Source organism: Halichoeres trimaculatus, unplaced genomic scaffold (assembly GCF_033239565.1).
Source record: "Halichoeres trimaculatus isolate MK-OKI-2021-1 unplaced genomic scaffold, fHalTri1.1 fHalTri1_scaffold_16, whole genome shotgun sequence".
Lineage (NCBI taxonomy): Eukaryota > Metazoa > Chordata > Actinopteri > Labriformes > Labridae > Halichoeres > Halichoeres trimaculatus.
The window spans coordinates 1,056,463-1,075,366 of record NW_027437194.1 but is presented as its reverse complement, the minus strand read 5'-3'; the positions used below and the strand labels follow the sequence as shown (position 1 = coordinate 1,075,366).

Here is an 18,904-nt window from a genome sequence, read left to right as displayed (position 1 = left end):
CCTCAAAATGCTAAATATCAGTCTATCCCTAACCGAAACATCCCTGACACATCGTCTGTTTCTGTCTGTTTCAGAAAAAACTCTTGTGTTGGAATCAGAGGGATGTACAGTGGGGAAAATAAGTATTGAACCTGTCAAATTTTTTTTTATTGCATTTATTTCCAAAGCTGCAGTTCAAACCAAATTTCTCCCAGACATTGGTTTTAACTCAAATAATCCACACATGAAAAGAAATCACAACGTTCAGGTCCATAAATAATGATTATAATGAATTAAGTACGATAACACAGGAAAAAAGTATTGAACACACCATGGAAAGGCTGAATACTGTGGACAGGAAATGCTCCATACCACCTGAAATCTGTCAGTAATTATTACTTGAACTTCCAATTAGTGCAAACCAACATCAGCTGGGCTAGAGCAAATTGATGGTCCTATAAAAAAGGTGTTTTTTTCACCAAGCAGTTAAATAGCACACACCTCATGATGGGTAAAGGCAAAGAGCTCTCTGAAGACATTCACAACCTGATTGTAGCTCAGCATCAGAATGGAACTGGTTACAGACTTATATCAAAGCACCTGAATATTCCAGTCAGCACCGTTGGGGCCATTATTCACAAGTGGAAGAAGCACCACCTTACCATCAACAGGCCACGCACAGGAGCTCCTTGAAGATTTCTGACCAGGGAGTCAGAAAGATAGTCAGAAGAGGACTCAACCAGCCAAGGACCACCCTGAAAGTGCTCCAGAAAGACTTGGAGGCAGCAGGTACAATTGTTACAGAGAAAACAACAGGCAATGCCCTCCACCGCCACATACAGGAAGCTTCTGGAAGCTGTCACTGCAAACAAAGGCTTCTCCACTAAGTATTAGATGAGTCTCAGTTAGTGTGTTCAATACTTTTTTCCTGTGTTATCATTCTTAATTCACCATCATCATTATTTATGGACCTGAACGTTGTGATCTCTTTTCATGTGTGGATTATTTGAGTTAATACCAATGTCTGGGAGAAAGTTTGTTTGAATTGCAGCTTTGGAAATAAATGTGATGAGAAAAAGGTGACGCGTTCAATACTTATTTCCCCACTGTATTAGTGATATAAAGCTGTATATTCTTATAAACGGTGAAGTTTTCTAACTTTCTGTGTTTGTTTCGAGCTCCATGAACTCAAAAATCACCCCTTATGGAGCAGATCATAGGGTAATAAAAACACAGATCCTCCCTTCAGTCAAACCCTCACAGTGTGACGCTCCAGGCATTACCAATCAACTAACGATGTGGCAATAACTCTAAATCGAGTTAGTCTGATTAGTTAGTTACTTTTTATTGGCTCCATGTGGGCCCTGAATTAACAGCTGTTTTCATCTGTTGCTTCGAACACTCAGAGTTCATCATGTTTTATCACCGTTAATAACAACAGAAACCTGCCAAGTTATTCTTCATCATCGCTGATTTCTGCTGCTGGCTTCGTTTTTTATATTTGTCTCCAATCAAATAAAAACAACAACATCATGTCAGGCCGTCTCTCCACAGTTCATGGGGTTTTAACAGCACTCAAAGCCTCGTTTCTTCCCCGGATGGAAAGTGAAATAGGTCAGAGATACAGTGCTGCTCGAGTCGAGAGAAGAAGCTCCGTAAAGTGTTTGGTGATGGAGTAAATTCGGCTTTTGTTGGAGACTTCAGGAGCACTTTTCATACATCAGGGAGTGTTTAAAAGAGGAGCTCTGAGTTTTTTTAGCAACTGATGTTAAGTTTGTTTAGTTCCCAAACACAGTTAGACACAAGCATCTCTCTTTATTGGTTCATTGGCAGCTTTTTCCCCAGATACACTGTAAAATCTCGTTGGCTATATAATGATAATCAAACTCTATTCTTAAAAGAAAATTGAAACACAAAAAGTCCTTTTTTAATTGGACCAATTACAGTCCATGTGAAAAATCTCATCAGTGATATCATGGTAAAAAGGTATTTCTGTTAGTTTGGGATGTGCAAGGATTAAATTACAAAAACTACAGAAAATAAAATAAAAATAAATTTAAATGGAAAGTATGTTTGATTTCAATGATTTAAAGAAGCAAAAACAGGAATTTTGCTGTTTTTTTCTGTTCATATGATGAGATAAGTGAACTGCTTCCTTTGAAACGGGAGGGCAACCGCTCAAATCTAGCAAGAACGTCCTTTATGACAGTGTTTCTCAAATTTTTTCAGACCAAAAGACCACTTATCCCCCCAGAAAAATCTTGCAGACCACCACGAGCTAAACAGCCCCAGAACAACACCTCAGAGAATAAACTGATCTACTATAAACTTGAATCATACACATACAACTTGCAACTATCGATTATTTTGAAAATTGGGTTAATATGCCAATTATTTGTACGATTAAAAATATACATTTTATTTCTTTAGTTTGCTTTATTCAGAACAAGTGTTTTTTCCAATAACCGTGACTAGAGTAAAAAAGTGTACTTAGTCCCTCAATTTTTTAAAAATTATTTATTTAATTTTTTTTGTGTATGTTTTTTTTTCTATTAATTTTTATTTATTTATTTTTATTTTTATTTTTTTTATTTTTTCAGAATGAGAGAGAAAATGGACCTGGAAATCTGATTATAACTACATTACTGATATATCATTCAAGTATTTAAATACTTGAATAATTAAATTAAGTTACTCAAAATTTTTATGAACCAATTTTTGTAGATTTGATCAATTTGTGTAGCAGCCGAACAACTCCCACCCCCCCACTCCCTTCTTTTTTCTCCAATGTTCCGTTAAAAAGAAACACAATTTCCTCACGGTTGTTGCGGACCACTAGGGGGCACTGGCGGACCACAATTTGAGAAACACTGCTTTATGATACTAGAGACGTAAACCTCAAGAAATTATTTAATTGGACGTCAGATTTGTATGATTTAAATTGAGGCAGGTCACAGAGTCCAGCTCGGCGTACAGAGCATCAGCAACTCTCAACACCAGCTCCTGTCAGCTGACTCCTCCACCTCAGCACCTCCTTTTCTGCTGTGTCTGATTTTATCAGTGTCATACATAAAGTTGCTGATGCTCGCTCTGTTCTGTGCCCTGAGTCTCTTTGCTGATGCTCTACCTGCCTTGGCTTCACATTTATGCACATAGATTTTTTTTTGGCCAGGGTACTCTTGAAAAAAAAAGATTTTTAATCTCATCAGGTCTCAATTTGCTGGTTTAATTAAGGTTAAAAGAAAATCATAAAGGAGAAGAGAGGTGTGCTCTCCCTTCCTCAGGGTTTTGTATTATACATACGTGTGTGGAAAGGCAGGGAGCTCCCAGAACAGAGCCAAACTGCCAAGTACGGTATAAAAGTTGCATCAAAATGTGACTGTCATTCATCTATAACAGAATAAAATACAGAGAAGTACTTAAATTTGATATCAGGGAAGTAAAACTCACAGATTTACATAATCTTTACAAACTTTGCAGCATAATCAGACTCTTAAACTGAGTTTATTGTGAGTGCTTACTCTTGGGAAATGATAAAAAAGCAGATGATCGTGCAGCAGTAGTTAAACTTTGGTGACATCATCCTAACTGCGGCCAACAAAGAGAGTTATGCTTTAAAACTATGCAGTGTTTTCGCTCTGCCTCTGGATCTGGCCTTCGTATCAATCTGCAGAGTACAATGTTGCTGAGTCCTGAATTCATTTTCCAGTCTTCAGTCGAATAAACGCTCACTTGAATTCTCCAACTTTGTTTGTTGGCTTCAAGCACGTTGGCTGCGACAACATCCTGGGCTCTGATGCAAAAGAAGATCGATGCCGTGTGTGCGGAGGGGACGGGAGCACCTGCGAGGCGACGGAGGGGCTGTTCAACGAGTCGCTACCACGAGGAGGTAAATCCAGGAAGTCTGTTTGTTTGTCTCCTCGTGCTCCGCCGTCTTTATCCGTCTTTAAATCAAAGTGAAGCAGCTGAGTCCTAAAGTTTCTCAAAGTTCCTCCTCCTTCGTTGTCCGAAAGCCAAAACATCTCAAAGATAATCTTGATGAAAATATAACTCCTTTGCGTTTGTCACGGGCCAGCAGAGCATAGGTTTCTGGCTCTGTTGATAGAATATAGATCAAAACATAATTATTTTCCCATTAATTACATCATGGAGCGAGGAAACCAGGAGGAGACGCAGGACTTGGTTTTGGCTACGGCCTGAACTGCTCTATAGAGAGCAGGAGCAGAAAACATATTTCTCCTTCTATGGTATGGCCAGTAAACCATCTAAAAATACTGTGTGTGCATGTGTGTGTCCAGGAGCCTGTAAAAAAGAAAGAGGAGGGGGTTGTTTTGTCCTCCTGCTTTGTCCTTTTTGGGTGTTTGGGAGTTTATCCTATAGGTGCTCCTACCTGACATGATCTGTAACTCAGCGCCCGCTCTTTGATGCTACAAACGTCTCGTAGAAAGGAGATCCTGGAGGAGGAACAACACTGTAATAATCCCTGCTCTTTGTCTTACAGGATACATGGAGGTGGTCCAGATCCCCAAAGGATCAGTCCACATCGAAATCAAGGAAGTCGCCATCTCTAAGAATTATATCGGTGAGTGAAAGCCTCTTTACGACCAGTTTGATTTTAAGTCCAGGATGAACCAACGGGAAATATTCAAGAAACCAAACTGTTACTTTTTAATCGTCCAGATATTCATGGGAGGGATGCACTGATGTGGAAATTTTGGCCAATCTTGATTTTAATATTGCTGCTATGGATGGGTTGGTGGGTAAAGACCCTGAAGATAAATTGTCTTATAGTTTTTTCTTTGATATTCATGAGGGAAAAAATATTGACATTTTGGATTCTCGGATCAAATATGTCAGTTTTTCTAGCCAAACTCATAAAGCTGGAATTAATCTTGAATTTTTGGTTAGATATTCATGGTACCCAGAGTATAAACCATATCCTGCTCCTTTTCAGCAGTTTAATCTGGATCATTGATGTCTTCATGAAATGGTAGTAACATGTTTTGGTCCAAAAAGCCAATAAATCAAGCACAGCAGCATTGTTTCCAGGCTCTCATAGCCCCTCTGTTCAGAACGCTCTGATTTAGTGGGCGTGGCCTTCATATGTAAATGAGCCACCGCTGATACCGCCCCGCTCTTCCACGTCACTGAGAGCGGCGCCACGAGCTCCGAGTGCACAATGTTTAGAAAACAGAGAAGCTGGTTTACCGTAACATTACAGGCTAAAACAACAGGCTAACTGCAGCTAAAGTTAGCATCCTGAAGCTAACACAGAGACAGGGGGGACACTGAGGAAAAGCTCTTCCATCTGCTCCACAGCACACAGCATTTAAAATACTCACATTTCCAGGGTCCCAGGTTTGTTGGAGGATGGTTGGTAATGCGCCTGGATTCAGGACCAGTCTATTGGCTAGCCCTCTGTTGGACTGTCCAAAGTTGGAAAAGCAGTCGGCCGTGAAGTGACTAGCACACACATGCACAGTTTTACTGAGTGTAGCTGGAACATTTCCTGATAAATGAACTCTAGACACTTAGTCTGTCTTCTTCTGAGATGGGAAGCTTGAGCATGGAGCTATGTGGCTGATTACAGCCAAAAACAGAGCAGTGATGGCTCTTCAACTTTGGCATTCTCAACTTTGGAGTGGCTGTAAAACTTTGCCCCCATGTTCACGGTGCCATGGATGAATCATAAGATTTGTGTTCCCCAAACTTCACACCAGCAGCCTTAATGTGACGGCTTCAGCGTAGGGAAGACTGAGCAGGACAGGAAGTCGTGACCAGAAACTACCTAAAAACACCAGAGACTTTCAAAACGAAGCAAACTGTGTCAAAATCAGTTTGTATTTCACAGCCGGACTTCAGACGTATCCTGTAGAAAAATCTCTACATCAACCAAATAACTTGGCACTAGAGTTTTCTTTTTAAGACGTTCATGGTTGGATGATGATAAATGTCAATAAATTCAACTTTACTCAAATTTTGATGTCGACATTTGATGACAACTGGGGTTGGAGCTGGAGGATTAGCTTGCGGTGACTTTTGGTTGAGACATTCAGGAAGGAAATTCAGTGAAGTCAGCGTTTTATTTGTTTTATTACAGCTCAATTCATAAATCACAAATTTGACTCGAGGAAGAAGAAACAGGACGGCTTCGTTTGTAGATCTTGAGATGTGACCTGAAGATGTTTCTTGATTTTATAACACTTTGATTTGATGGATGTTGATCTGCAGCTTCATCCTGTTTCTTACGATCAGCTCAGCTCTGTTTCAGGGATCTCTGTCGTGTCTTCTCGCCGTTTCATCTCCTGTTGCCGTAAACTGCACCCCCCTGAATCCTCACACATGCGATGGCCATCTTGGCACCAGCCTCATCCGCTCTGATCCAGACTAAACAAAAACTTTTTGCAACACTGGGCAGCATCAGACCCAAAACAATCAAACAACCGGATTCAATTAAAGCAGCTCTGTGTCTTTTCATTAAGCGGAGAAAGACGTGTGACAGCGCGTTGGATTTACAGCCCGTGGTGTTGATGGAGGGCTTAAGTAACACTTTGAAGCAGAGAGCTGCATCAGATTTATAGGGCTGTGGTGACAGCTGCCTGCTCCACCAGGATTACGGGGATATAACCTCCATATATCTCCCTTTAAAGAGCCAGATTTGGGCTTTTTGGAGCCGTTTTCCCATCCGTGCAGATCGCTGCTGCATCTCTGACCCCATCTCTGATTGGAAAAGCCTTGTTCTTCTGCTGCATTGTCTGTGTCTTAGCTATTTAGGTCAGCAGAGTTTGGGTTTATATGTTTTATGAAAGCATAAACGAAGTGAGACGGTATAAAAACGCAGACTGCTTATAAAGCTTACGAAATCACAATGCTTTTAATCGAAGCCAGATGTGCTGATTTTATTACGCCGAGGGATCGTGATACGTTAAAGAGGAGTAAACTATTGTTCATCTAATCTGCGTAAATACAGCAGAGGGGAATCTGCAGCACGAGCCAGAGACACAGAACAGCCAGCGGTTGGATCCTTTCTCCTCAATTTGGCCCCGTTTCAGCGCGGGGAGAGTGGATATTTTCAGATCTGTTGTGCTTGGAGACTGGCTTTGTTTTGACAACCAGACAGAGCGGTATTCAGCAGCGCCGTCCAGGCTTTCACCTGAGGAGTGTGTTCCCCTCTTCCTGAATCAGACGCATGTACATGTCTGCACACATGAAAGCCGTCATGTACGGGCACGTGTCTGTGTCTTTCCAGGGAATGAAAGTGGCTTTGACGACACAGGGACTGAAAATGATGATGATGATGGTGGTGGTGATTGTCTCCACCTGTTGTCTCTGCTACCGTTCCCGTCTCTGTGGATTCAGAGTTTTTCTGTTTTTCTCTGATCCTCCAGCTCTGAAAGCCGAAGGAGACGAGTACTACATCAACGGAGCGTGGACCATCGACTGGCCCAGGAAGTTCGACATCGCAGGGACGGCCTTCCACTACAAGAGACCCACGGACGAGCCCGAGTCTTTGGAGGCGCTCGGAGCCACGACGGAAAACCTGGTGGTCATGGTACAGAAAACACCAATTAAATCCACTTTTTTTTAAAAAAATGTCACTCTTTAAGTTTGCTTTGACAGTTGAATTGATTGAAATAACTTTATTTATCCCCATCAAAGACGCAGAGAGCAGTCATCAAAGATGGGAACAGACAGAACTTACTGCTCATTAAATTTCAAAGTCTACTCTTTAAAATGCTAAAATTCAAAATCCAAGAAGATAAAAAATGAAACAATAATAAAATCCAATAAAACAGAGATAGTAAATATTAAATTGCCAATTCATCACTAAAAAAAACCCAAAACTGTGAGTATTGGAGACCAACATTCTGGTGCTTTAACACATTTTTTATTGTGCGTCACCTCCGAACCTTTAAAAAGCCTCAGCTCTCCTTGTTTCAGGAGCACAGAAGTCTTTTGCATGATTAAAATATCTACCATTTCACCTTTGTGGCCAGTTTTTAGCTTTTGAATCAAGTTGTCAACAAAGGTCTGTGATTATGATGGCACTCAGAAAGGAAAGTAAACAACAAATGGCCGCTGGACGTGGGTGGTCAAGTTTTGCAGAATTGGTCACCATCACTGTTAGACGGCAGGAAGGTGCAAAAAGATGCTCTGAAGCTGCACTTTGTGAGTTTACTGGATTTGATGGAAATTCTCCCTGAGAAACTTCAAAAAACAAGCCGTGATATAAAGTACGTCTTATAAAAAAGGGTTTTACTGTATTTCCGTGTTGTGATACACAGTCGAATCAGCGTTTTCTTAAAGCAAAGCTGTCCAAACTTTTACAAAGAGGGAAACATTTGACCAGCAGCTCTTACTGACACCAACTGTGAAACTAACACATGCTAATGCTCTGTTAAATAAATAAAGGTCTTTGCACACCAGTGGTGATTGCTCTAAGACTGCAAGAGAAGCTCAGCTTCCCCTAAAATGTCCCTAAAAAGTGTTGATATGTTCTGCTGTATGAACATTTCATTGATAAAATCTGAGCTAGAACTCCTTCATCTTTAGTTCAGAATCAGCTCCTATCACAGGTAACTGGCTCCACCTCCTTCTCATTCATCTCCGCAGCGTCTCAGCGCTTTAACACAGTCGGACGCTGAGCGTCTTCTGACTTCAGCAGGGAAGCGTAGAGTGGGTTGTTCCACTGTGGAAACTGGACGGTCATTGGATAAACGCTGGGCTTTGTCCCGCCCATCGGACGCTCAGCGTCTCTGGGGGTCTATGAGGCAGTGGGCTGGCCTGGACGCTGGGCTTCTGCATGATGATTGGATGATCTGTCTGAGGCTGAATCCCTTTTTGATTGACAGTGAAATGAACCAGTCAGAGATCTTGAAGTATAACCCTCCACCAGAGCATCTTCTCAGTTTTACAGGCAGTTGTTCTGGACTGATCCAGAGGTTTTATTGATCCCCAGAGAGTTTATCTTTCTTAAAAACGACGAGCGTTGTGTTTAAAGATTCTCTCTCTTTTCACCAACAAGCAGCTACAGCTACAGCTGTGGAGCTTCTCCCCCTGTCACTCACACTTACAGCCTGTCGTAGTCTCACGTAGCAGCTCCAGCTAATAGCAAGCTGACACGGAGGGGAGAAATTACCTTTAAATAAATAAACAAATTTATGATGTAGGCTGAAAAAAATGAGCTTTTTTTTCCGAACAGGTTTGTTTTTTTGCATTTTTCCTGGGTACTTTGACTATTTATAGACTCTGTAGGCTCACATTTTCGCATTTTCTGACAAATTTTCTCTACACATTTTGGGCCATGGTTCTTTTTTGGATTACGGATCAAAAAAACGAACCGGAAAAACGGACTCAAGTGTGGTCAAACCTCCTCAGTCCTTCAATACAAACTGATGACATCACAGTTCACCTATCCCTCGGGTGTCTCTGATCCCTGATGACCAGTATCAGTTTCCTGCAGTGTTACGTGCTGCGTCAGCATCAGCAAAAAACATTTTTCTGATGGTTAATTGTAGTCCTGTGATTAATGTGTTGTACGATGAAAGCTGAGGGTGAAATGAAACTAGACCTCGTCCTAACTGTTTCCTGTCCTCCTACCTTTCTTGTGTTTGCTTCCTCACTGACTAAATCCATCCTAACCACTTAAAATAAACCTCTTTTATCAACTTTAATATAACATTCCCCAACTCAAGAGGCTAAGCCCAACTTTCCCCTTCTTTTAGCTCTGTTTTTGGTCTCCACCACCCTGAGAGAAATTTCTGCTTCACTCAAAACTCCTGTTTGACTTTCAAGTCTTTAAATGTGCCTGTTTGCTGTTTGTTCCCCAGAAAGTAGTGTTTTCTTCTTAAAACCTTAAAATAGTCTCTTGCTGAAGTCAAAATCAACACAAAAACAATGGTAAAAATGAACCAAAGGGCAAAAATGTGACCATAAAACCATCAGAATGAGCTCAAACTGCAAAAAGAAATCTGATGGCTGCACACATCCACATGGTACAGAGCTATTTGAGACACTGTTAATACCAAATCTGAGCTGGATGTTCCTGTTGTCTAAACACCGGGGCCAGATGTGGTGATCGGAGGAGCTGGTGGGATTTGGCAGCGTGGTGGAGTTTACAGAGCACCTTCTCTTTTTGCATTCTCCGCTGGAGATGGAAATAACTGTTGGTTCAGCACGCCAATCAAAGGTTTCCAGCTGCCTGCTGCAGCCAGAAATAACACCACCAGCGCATTGACAGTAAACCAAAACACGGAGACTAAACAGTCAGAGACGCAGCCAAAGCTTCAGCGTCCTTTGCTCAGACGTGTTTTTACATTTTGGTGATGTCGTGCTGCTCAGCATCTGGTTATTAACCCTCATCCGTCCGTCCGTCTGTCCGTCCGGTGGTTTTTGGGCTTGAAGCCGTTGGATTTGGGAGTTTGAAACATGTTTTGTCTGAGAGCACGTCTCACTCTGCATGTCTGTGTGTTTGTGTCACTGTGAGGCAACCGAGCATTTCTTTGTCGTAATACTCGGCGGTTTTCTGCCTCGACATGCACGCTGGAAATACCAGACCACACAGCACCACTGGAATAGAGCAGTAACCGGCCGCTCCACCGCTGACCATTTCTCTGTGGCTTACAAACCCAGCTCCCTCAGCCCCCCTCTGCAGCCAGCGCCGACATGAAACCAGCACAGTCCCAGTGATGTGGACTACAAACTGACTTTAAGAAGCCTCATCAGTGTTTTCATAATCAGACCGAGTGAAAAGAGTGTGAGATGGAAACATCTCTGATCCACAACAGAATTATGACCTGACCTGAGTATTTGATGACACCACGCTGGCCGACAGGGAGAGGAAACATCTGAACTTTGTCCTGAAGAAAAGGATTTTTTGGATTGATTTTGTTGTAATGTTGGACACTGGAGCCTACCTGTCAGAGAGAAAAAGGACAGAAGAGCAGAAGAAAGAGAAACAGGATCAGAATCAAGTTTTACTGCCAAGTACATTTGCACATAAGAGGAACTTGTCTTGGTGTGTTGGTGCTATTAATTAAAAAAATAATGAAAATGCAGGTAGAATATAGAAAAAGTTAAGATATAAGATATCAAAATAGGCAAAAATATATGGAAAAAAATAATAATGAAAAAGAAAAGAAAACAATAATAAAATAAAATGAAATAAAATAAAATGAAATAAAATAAAATGAAATAAAATAAAATGAAATAAAATAAAACAATAAAATAAAATAAAATAAAACAATAATAAAACAAAATAAAACAAAATAAAATAGAATAAAGTAAAATATAATAATATATATCGGAATATTTACAGAAAAATAAATAAATTATAATTAGAAACAGGAGAGAGATAGAGCACAAGCTAAAGGCTCAAAGGGCTAATCTGTTTGTGTTAATGTTGACTCCAACCCACAATCAGCAGTTATTCTGCAGTGGTCTGTTCAAACTTTAGAGTCTATCACTAAAATGAAGAGCCAGGTTACGTTAGCTCTGCTTGGTGCTCATGGGAAATGGAGTCTTTATTTCAGGAAAACTCTACTTTTTCTGTCAATTCAAGTGCATGACAGTTGTAAATGTATCAACACTTTGGAGAGGAAAAAAAAAACTCATCCTGTGAGGAGTTTTTTTGTTTTGATGTGCTGCAGCGCCACCTTCTGGCCTGAAGTCCCAAACACACTGTTGTAAAGATGTGACTTTTAGCCAGGCGTGTGTTTGTTTGGAACAATTTCCTTTGTTTTAGTCAACTTTTTCCCAGATACAACGTCACGAGGTAAGGTATTTATCAGTTTAGTTAGGTAGCGTTGTTGTTAGTAAAGTGACAACAAGCTAACGTTGTGGTAGCTGGCTATATGTGGTACTATCGGCAGCCTGGTGCTCTGACGTATCCATAGGCTAACATGGCAACAAGCTAACTGTTAGCTGGTACAGTGGTTTAGCAGCTGTCCATATGTAGCGCTAGCCAATCAGAGCTAATTTAATCTGACTGTAGGTTGGAATGAACATTAGCACAAACAGTTTATCCCTTTTAGCCTTTAGCTTGTGTTTTAGCCTTTAGCCCATGCTCTATCTCTTTCCTGTTTATACTTATAATTATTTTATTTTTCTGTAAATATTCCCATATATATATTTGTTTTGATTTCATTTATTTTTTATTATTATTTTATTTTTAATATTATTTAATTTTTTTATTAACATTATTTAATTTTATTTTTTATTATTATTTTAATTTACTATTTTGTTCTATATATTTTTGCATATTTTGATATCTTATATCTTAACTTTTTCTATATTCTACCTGCATTTTCATTATTTTTTTAATTGTTAGCACCAATACACCAAGACAATGTGCAAATGTCCTTGGGAATAAAACTTGATTCTGATTCTTTTTCTCTTTCTTCTGCTCTTCTGTCCGTTTCCTGTCTGACAGTTAGGCTCCAGTGTCCACCATCACTACAACATTAATCACAGAAAGAGAAAAACTCAGATCTCTCTTCTCTCTGCTAAACTTCAGTCAATCCGGACAGAGAGCTAGGAAGTAGCATTTAGGAATAGCCTATAACCTGTGATATTGGTGCTGATAATCTCATTGTAAAGTGTGGGTTAGGATCAGGCAGATATCTAGAAAGGAGACTTTAACTCGTCACTTTGCATCCTGGGAAAAAATTGTTGTGGCACAGAAATAAAACATCCTTTGTCAACTTTTGGAGATCATAACGTTCAGTAGCAGTAAAGATGGACACAAACAACAAACCTTCAGCCAAACACTTCCCACCTCCTCCTCCTCTATCCTCACCCTCTTTGTCCTCCTCCTCCTCTGCAGGTCCTCCTCCAGGAGCAGAACCTGGGAATCCGCTACAAGTTCAACGTGCCCATCCAGCGGACAGGAAGTGGAGACAACGAGGTGGGCTTCTCCTGGCACCACCTGCCGTGGTCTGAATGCTCGGCTACCTGCGCTGGAGGTGAGTGACTCCAAAGCTGACTCCTGCACCCACAGACACACCTGAAACACACCTGAAACACACCTGAAACACCTCCTTTCTGACGTAGCAAACCGACCTAAAAGCAGCAGCTCTGGACTCCCAAGAAAAGCAGATTTGTGCTTCAATAAAAGTCCAGTTTCATTTGTCTCCAGCTGCTGATTTAAGGTGTTTAAGACAAAGAAGTCTCTTTGTCAAACGTTTATCGAGCTCCCGCTTTCCTCCAGCGAAACGATCCCTCTGAGCGTTTCGCTGCTGAATACCAAAACACGCTGCGGGTGTTTAAATTCTTTCTGAATATTTCTAACCTTCTCAAATATTTAATGCCTCATATAATGTGTGTGTGGTGTCATTCAGTAAATCTTCCCCAACCAGTAATTACACAACTGCTGAAGAGCTGTGTGTGGAAACCCAGTATCATAATTTGCCATTGGTTTCCAAAATCATTACTTTGTAGCTGGAGTTTCAGCCTCTAATAAATTCAATATGTATATTTTCCATATTTCAGCCGGAGTAATGAATATGCTGTAATTTCTGTGAATGAGCTGCTCTGCATAGCTTCTGGTTTCGCGGCGCCGCACACACTCACGCCGCCGCTCTTCCTACAGAGCCCCAGGTTTCAGTCTGTAACCGCAGTGAAATGTCGACCATGGCCTCAGGAATGACTAAACCAAACCTTTTAGACCCAAAGCGATGGGTTTCATGTAACAATAAATAGCGTCTCTTCCCAGTTGTCAAATGCGGCCTGGACGGGTTTGTAATATTTAGTAAGAGCTCGACTGAATAAGCATGAGAGGCTGCAGCAGGCGTTTGAAGATGGAGACACACATGGCCGTCCTGTTTTGTAAACATGCCTCTGCAGGATCGATCCAAAGTAATCGAATGAGCGTCTGAGGCCGAGCTTCGAGTTAGAGCCTGATGGATGCTGGACTCTGAGGACGGATACCAAAGCTGGTCCTGGGGGGCGGGGAAACGTAACAGAAATATGATCACTCTTCTCTGTAGAGCAGTACGGTGATTCCTCTGTGATTGGTCCATCCTTACATATAAAACTGATCTTATAAACCTCCAGGAAGCTCTGACAGCCAACCTTTGTTGCTTTTTGCTCTGAGACCTAAAACTCAGGACATTTTATTGGTTGTTTGAGTTAAAACATAATGATTTTATTGTTTTGTTCAACAATTTCCACTAAAATAAGATTGGAACATTACAGGTTTATGCTGTCAGTTATAAAAAAATTTGTCACCATGCAGAGTTTCTTACAGGTTGATACTCTGCAGAACTTCCAGTCCAACTTTATTTGTTAAGCACTTTAAAAAACAACCATAGTTGAAACAAAGTGCTGTACAGGAGAACGAATAAGATACAAGATAAAAGAATAGACATAAAACACAAAATTTTTCAGGTGCGTGGGCACCTTTACCCTGACCGATATTTCGACCACGCCGACGTAAAGTCGAGTTTCTCGAACTGATTCATGATATATATATATATATATATATATATATATATATATATATATATATTTTTTTTTTTTTTTTCTTTTTTTTCTTTTTCTTTTTTTTTCTTTTTCTTTTTTTTTTCTTTTTCTTTTTCTTTTTTTTTTTTTTTTCTTTTTTTTTCTTTTTCTTTTTCTTTTTTTTTCTTTTTTTTTCCTTTTTTTTTTTTTTTCTTTTTTTTCCCCTTGTCTGCATTATCTTTTCAGCCTGACTCATGATAACCATCCGCCTCCAACGAGCCCTACTTTCCGAGACGTGTTTGGAGAAACACCATAAAATAAAACGTCAGTGATTTATAACTTCATGTGTTAACCATTTTCAGAAGACAGAAGACAGGGAGCAATATAAAAGACATGAAACAAAATAAAATGAATAAAAACGCAGAAGAAGCAAAATAGAATAAATAAAATTAATTAATAATAATGATAATCATACAATCGCCAGCTACTGTGCATCAAAGGCCAGGGAGAAAAGGTGGGTCTTAAGAAGGGATTTAAAAACAGGCAGAGATTATATATGAAGATTATGTATGTTAAATTAAAAATCTTTGTGATTTTTATTAGTAAAAAATAACATTTTTAGCACATAAAAGTTGCAAAAATGAGTACCGGTGAGTACCAATACCTAATGCCCGTTGCCGGGCATCGGTACCCTATTGTTTTAATGTGAAAGGTAGGGATGTCCCGATAATACATTTTCACTCCTGATACGATACTGATACTGCAGCATTGAGTATTGGCTGATATTAATCTGATACGATATCAGCATTAAACATGCATACTTTTATTACTCATTCTGTAGTGTGTCTGTCGTGTTAGAAAAGGCTTGATTCAGTGATATTATTCAAACAAAGAACAGTAGTCAGCAACAGTAGGTATGAGGAAAAACTGACCCATTTATCATTAACCAATGGGTAACAGGAACTGCTTATATCAGAGATTTTAGATACATTCTGATACGATACCGATACTTGTTTTTTTGCTGATATCAGACCGATATCTGATATCAATATCGGTCTGGGACACCTCCAGTGAAAGGTCCTCATCCTTAGTTAGGATGAAACGTTTCCTCAGATAAAACTAAAAACACTTCATCCCTGTGCGTTGCTGAACTCAGATTGGTAAATTTTCTTCACACACACAGTGGGAGGTGTGACGCTGATCCAGTAGCCCTGGCTCTCTCCATCAGAGGCCAAAGCAAAGAGCTCCCTGCTCTGTGGAAGTGATTTGCTGAAACGTCCTGCAGGAATCAGGAATTCACACGTCTGGATTTACTGCGAGGCCGTCGGCGTCCATGTTTTCTGGAAGGAGTTTTTAACGCTGCTGCTTCCTCTTGTTGATCTGTGTCTTCCTCTCTTCCTCTGCAGGCTCCCAGAAGCAGGAGGTGGTGTGTAAGAGGCTGGACGACAACTCTGTGGTTCAGAACAGCTACTGCGACCCAGAGAGCAAACCCCCCGAGAACCAGAGGGACTGCAACACCGAGCCCTGTCCCCCAGAGTACGTAGCTCTGAGTCCTGCTGGGTTTTATCAGCACTTCACTCATTTTATGATCATCTTTTTATATTTGGGTTACAAAGAAAGCTCAAAGAAACATCTGGATATGATACAGGAAGGGATAACGTTTGGTTAGCAGGACATCACCGGGCAACTTTGTATAGATCCAGTTTGTAAATATCTGTGTTGTTTAGCCCGCTGAATTAGCATGCTAACTGACTAACCTGCATTTTACCTCACCTTATGGTCTGTGGCCAGGGCTCCCAGACTTAAGCTCGAAAATTTGCCTTACGTCGACTAGCCTGCTGCAGCTAGCTTAGCTTAGCAGTTAGCTAACGTTTCCCAAGAAAACTCTGATTCAGGATTTTCAGCTTGAAGTTTTCCTGAAGAACTGACTTCATAAAGAAATGTTCATCACTCTCTCTCAGGAGATTCATATTCAGTACATTCAACATGGTATAAATCACCTTATTTACCAAAATAACAAAACAGCACAAGCTTGATGCTAACGTATATGGGAAACTGCATTAATATGCTAGCAGTTAGCATAATAGAATAGAATTTCAGCTTTCATCACAGAAACATATCACATCAACTCTTCGCAAAAAATACTGAGAATTTCAAATGTTAAAGCTAACAGGCTAATGAAAGGCTAATGGCTGACTGAAAGGTTCCAAACAACTTAAACCATTGCTATAACCACTTTCAGACACTAGATGGCCTACTTCAATTATTAATATATTACAACACAGTACATCAACGTCACATTGAGTGAAATTTTGACCTGTTTCTGTTTAATTGTGCCCAGAAATATCCAGACTCAGACCAATTACATTTTATTCACTTACAGTATAAACTCAATTAAATGTTGTTGACACAGAAAACCTGTAAAGATACTTTTTGTACCAAGAAAATTCACAACAGGAATTGATAAGGGAATCAGATCTTATCAATTCCCATCCCTACACAGACTGCTGAGTCTGAGACCCGGTTCATAAGAAAAGAATCAGAAAACTACGTCCAGAAAACCAGATCAGATAGACGGCACATTTAATCATTCACCCGCAGACATCACTGGTGTTTCAGTGTAAAGTGTGACCCTGCTAACTGGTGACTCTCAGTCTGGTTGCTACCAACTCCAAAGCACTGGTTGCTCTGTGACGGACTTGACAGACGTTGCCTCTGTTGTATAGTAACTCGGGATGCACTGATAAAAACATTTTGGCCGATACAGATATTCAATATTAATATTGGTGTTATGGCCGATAACCGATATTTACAGATATCGATATTGGTCAAAAAAAAAAGATGGACATGATTAAGAAAGTACGTTTTGTCTGTTTTTTGGATCAAAAACAGGAAGTAGACATAAAATAAAGAGAGTCCACTCTTCTTAGCTAGTTTTGGTGTTTACAGAGTCAGAGAAAACAAGATTTTTTAGGTCTTGAAAGATCATTAAAGATGCTCTGAAAATGGCCAGCAGCTAATGAGTGAATATCTTCCGATATCGATATTGGTACCGATATATTGTGCATCCCTAATGGTATCGTTTCTAGAGTTTTCATTTTGATGCTGCTAACAGATTGAACTAAGTGTTTAAAAAACGCGAACTCGTCTGAATGAATGACGCTGAACTCGCGTCTTGATGATGGCGTAGACTGATAATCCCTCTGTACTTTTAAGACCGGGTGTGATGTGTCGGTCAGATCCCAAAAAGAAATCACAATTAGCAGACTTTCCACTCCCTCCACCTGTATTTCAGCGAATCACAGCGCATTTCATGGGTCACATGTCTTAAAATGATGACACCGTATGAAACGACCTACACGCCACACCACATTTGGTTTTACAAATTCATTAGTTCCTGCCTGGCCACACGCAACCGCGTACGTGGAGTTTTTTAAAGCGTGGGCACCTTTACCCTGACCGATATTACGACCACGCGGACGTAAAGTCGAGTTTCTCGAACTGATTCATGATATATATATATATTTTTTTCTTTTCTTTTTTTTTTCTTTTTCTTTTTTTTCTTTTTTTTTGTTCCTTTTTTTTCTTTTCTTTTTTTTTCCCTTTTTTTCTTTTTTTTTCCTTTTTTTTTTTTTTTCTTTTTTTTTCCCCTTGTCTGCATTATCTTTTCAGCCTGACTCATGATAACCATCCGCCTCCAACGAGCCTTACTTTGCGAGACGTGTTTGGAGAAACACCATAAAATAAAACGTCAGTGATTTATAACTTCATGTGTTAACCATTTTCAGAGTTCGCCTCGTGCCAAAAATTAGAGCCTTGAAAATGACCACCTGTGTTTGATTGTTTTGGCGTCTCGGGCCGGTCCTGCGGGGGTAACACACACACACACACACGTACACACACACACACACACGTACACAGGTGGAACATGAACCTGTGTTTGGTGGCCAAATGTCTGTAGGCCAGACTCACTTCAAACACGTCTGGAAAAAGAGGGATTAAATGCATCGGCGTAATTAGTTTCAGACTATCTGACAGTTATTTGTGAGTGGAGTGTGTGGCGGTGTCAGTTTCAGAGCAGGAAAAGCCAAAATCTACTGTATAAGTGGAAATTTGTTTTCATACATTCAGACGACAGTCAGGGAGCATTTATTTCCACAGGAGTGCTCGGCCGACGCAGACCTGTGCTGTCTCATTTGTTTTGATTAGCGTGTGTGTGTATTAGGTTACACCGCACATAACATTAGTGTGTGTTAGAAACGCGCCCCCCCCTCGGCAGCCTCAGGAAAGGCCGGCTAAAAGGAGGCCGTGTAAACAGGATTGTTTTAGACCGGCCAGGATTTTATGGGCTCCAGTAATGAAAGCTAACACAGATGTTTGAACACGTCGTTAATTCTGTATACATTCCTCCTCATGATGTAATATCAGCGGCTGGATGTGTTTGGAGCGCTGTTGTTGGGCCAGGTTTATCATATTAATTCTCCAG

At 40.4% G+C, this 18,904-nt stretch overlaps 1 protein-coding gene across 1 annotated transcript in view; it reads left to right on the top strand.

Moving 5' to 3' along the window:
* The window catches only part of adamts6 (ADAM metallopeptidase with thrombospondin type 1 motif, 6), a 99,426-nt gene that overhangs the window by 66,873 nt on the left and 13,649 nt on the right, over positions 1-18,904 (top strand). Inside the window, exons 17-21 of the mRNA XM_074691111.1 lie at positions 3,745-3,868; positions 4,481-4,561; positions 7,368-7,531; positions 12,803-12,941; positions 15,825-15,954. Of these exons, the coding sequence (XP_074547212.1) occupies positions 3,745-3,868; positions 4,481-4,561; positions 7,368-7,531; positions 12,803-12,941; positions 15,825-15,954 (638 nt within the window). The remainder of the gene's footprint in view (positions 1-3,744; positions 3,869-4,480; positions 4,562-7,367; positions 7,532-12,802; positions 12,942-15,824; positions 15,955-18,904) is intronic.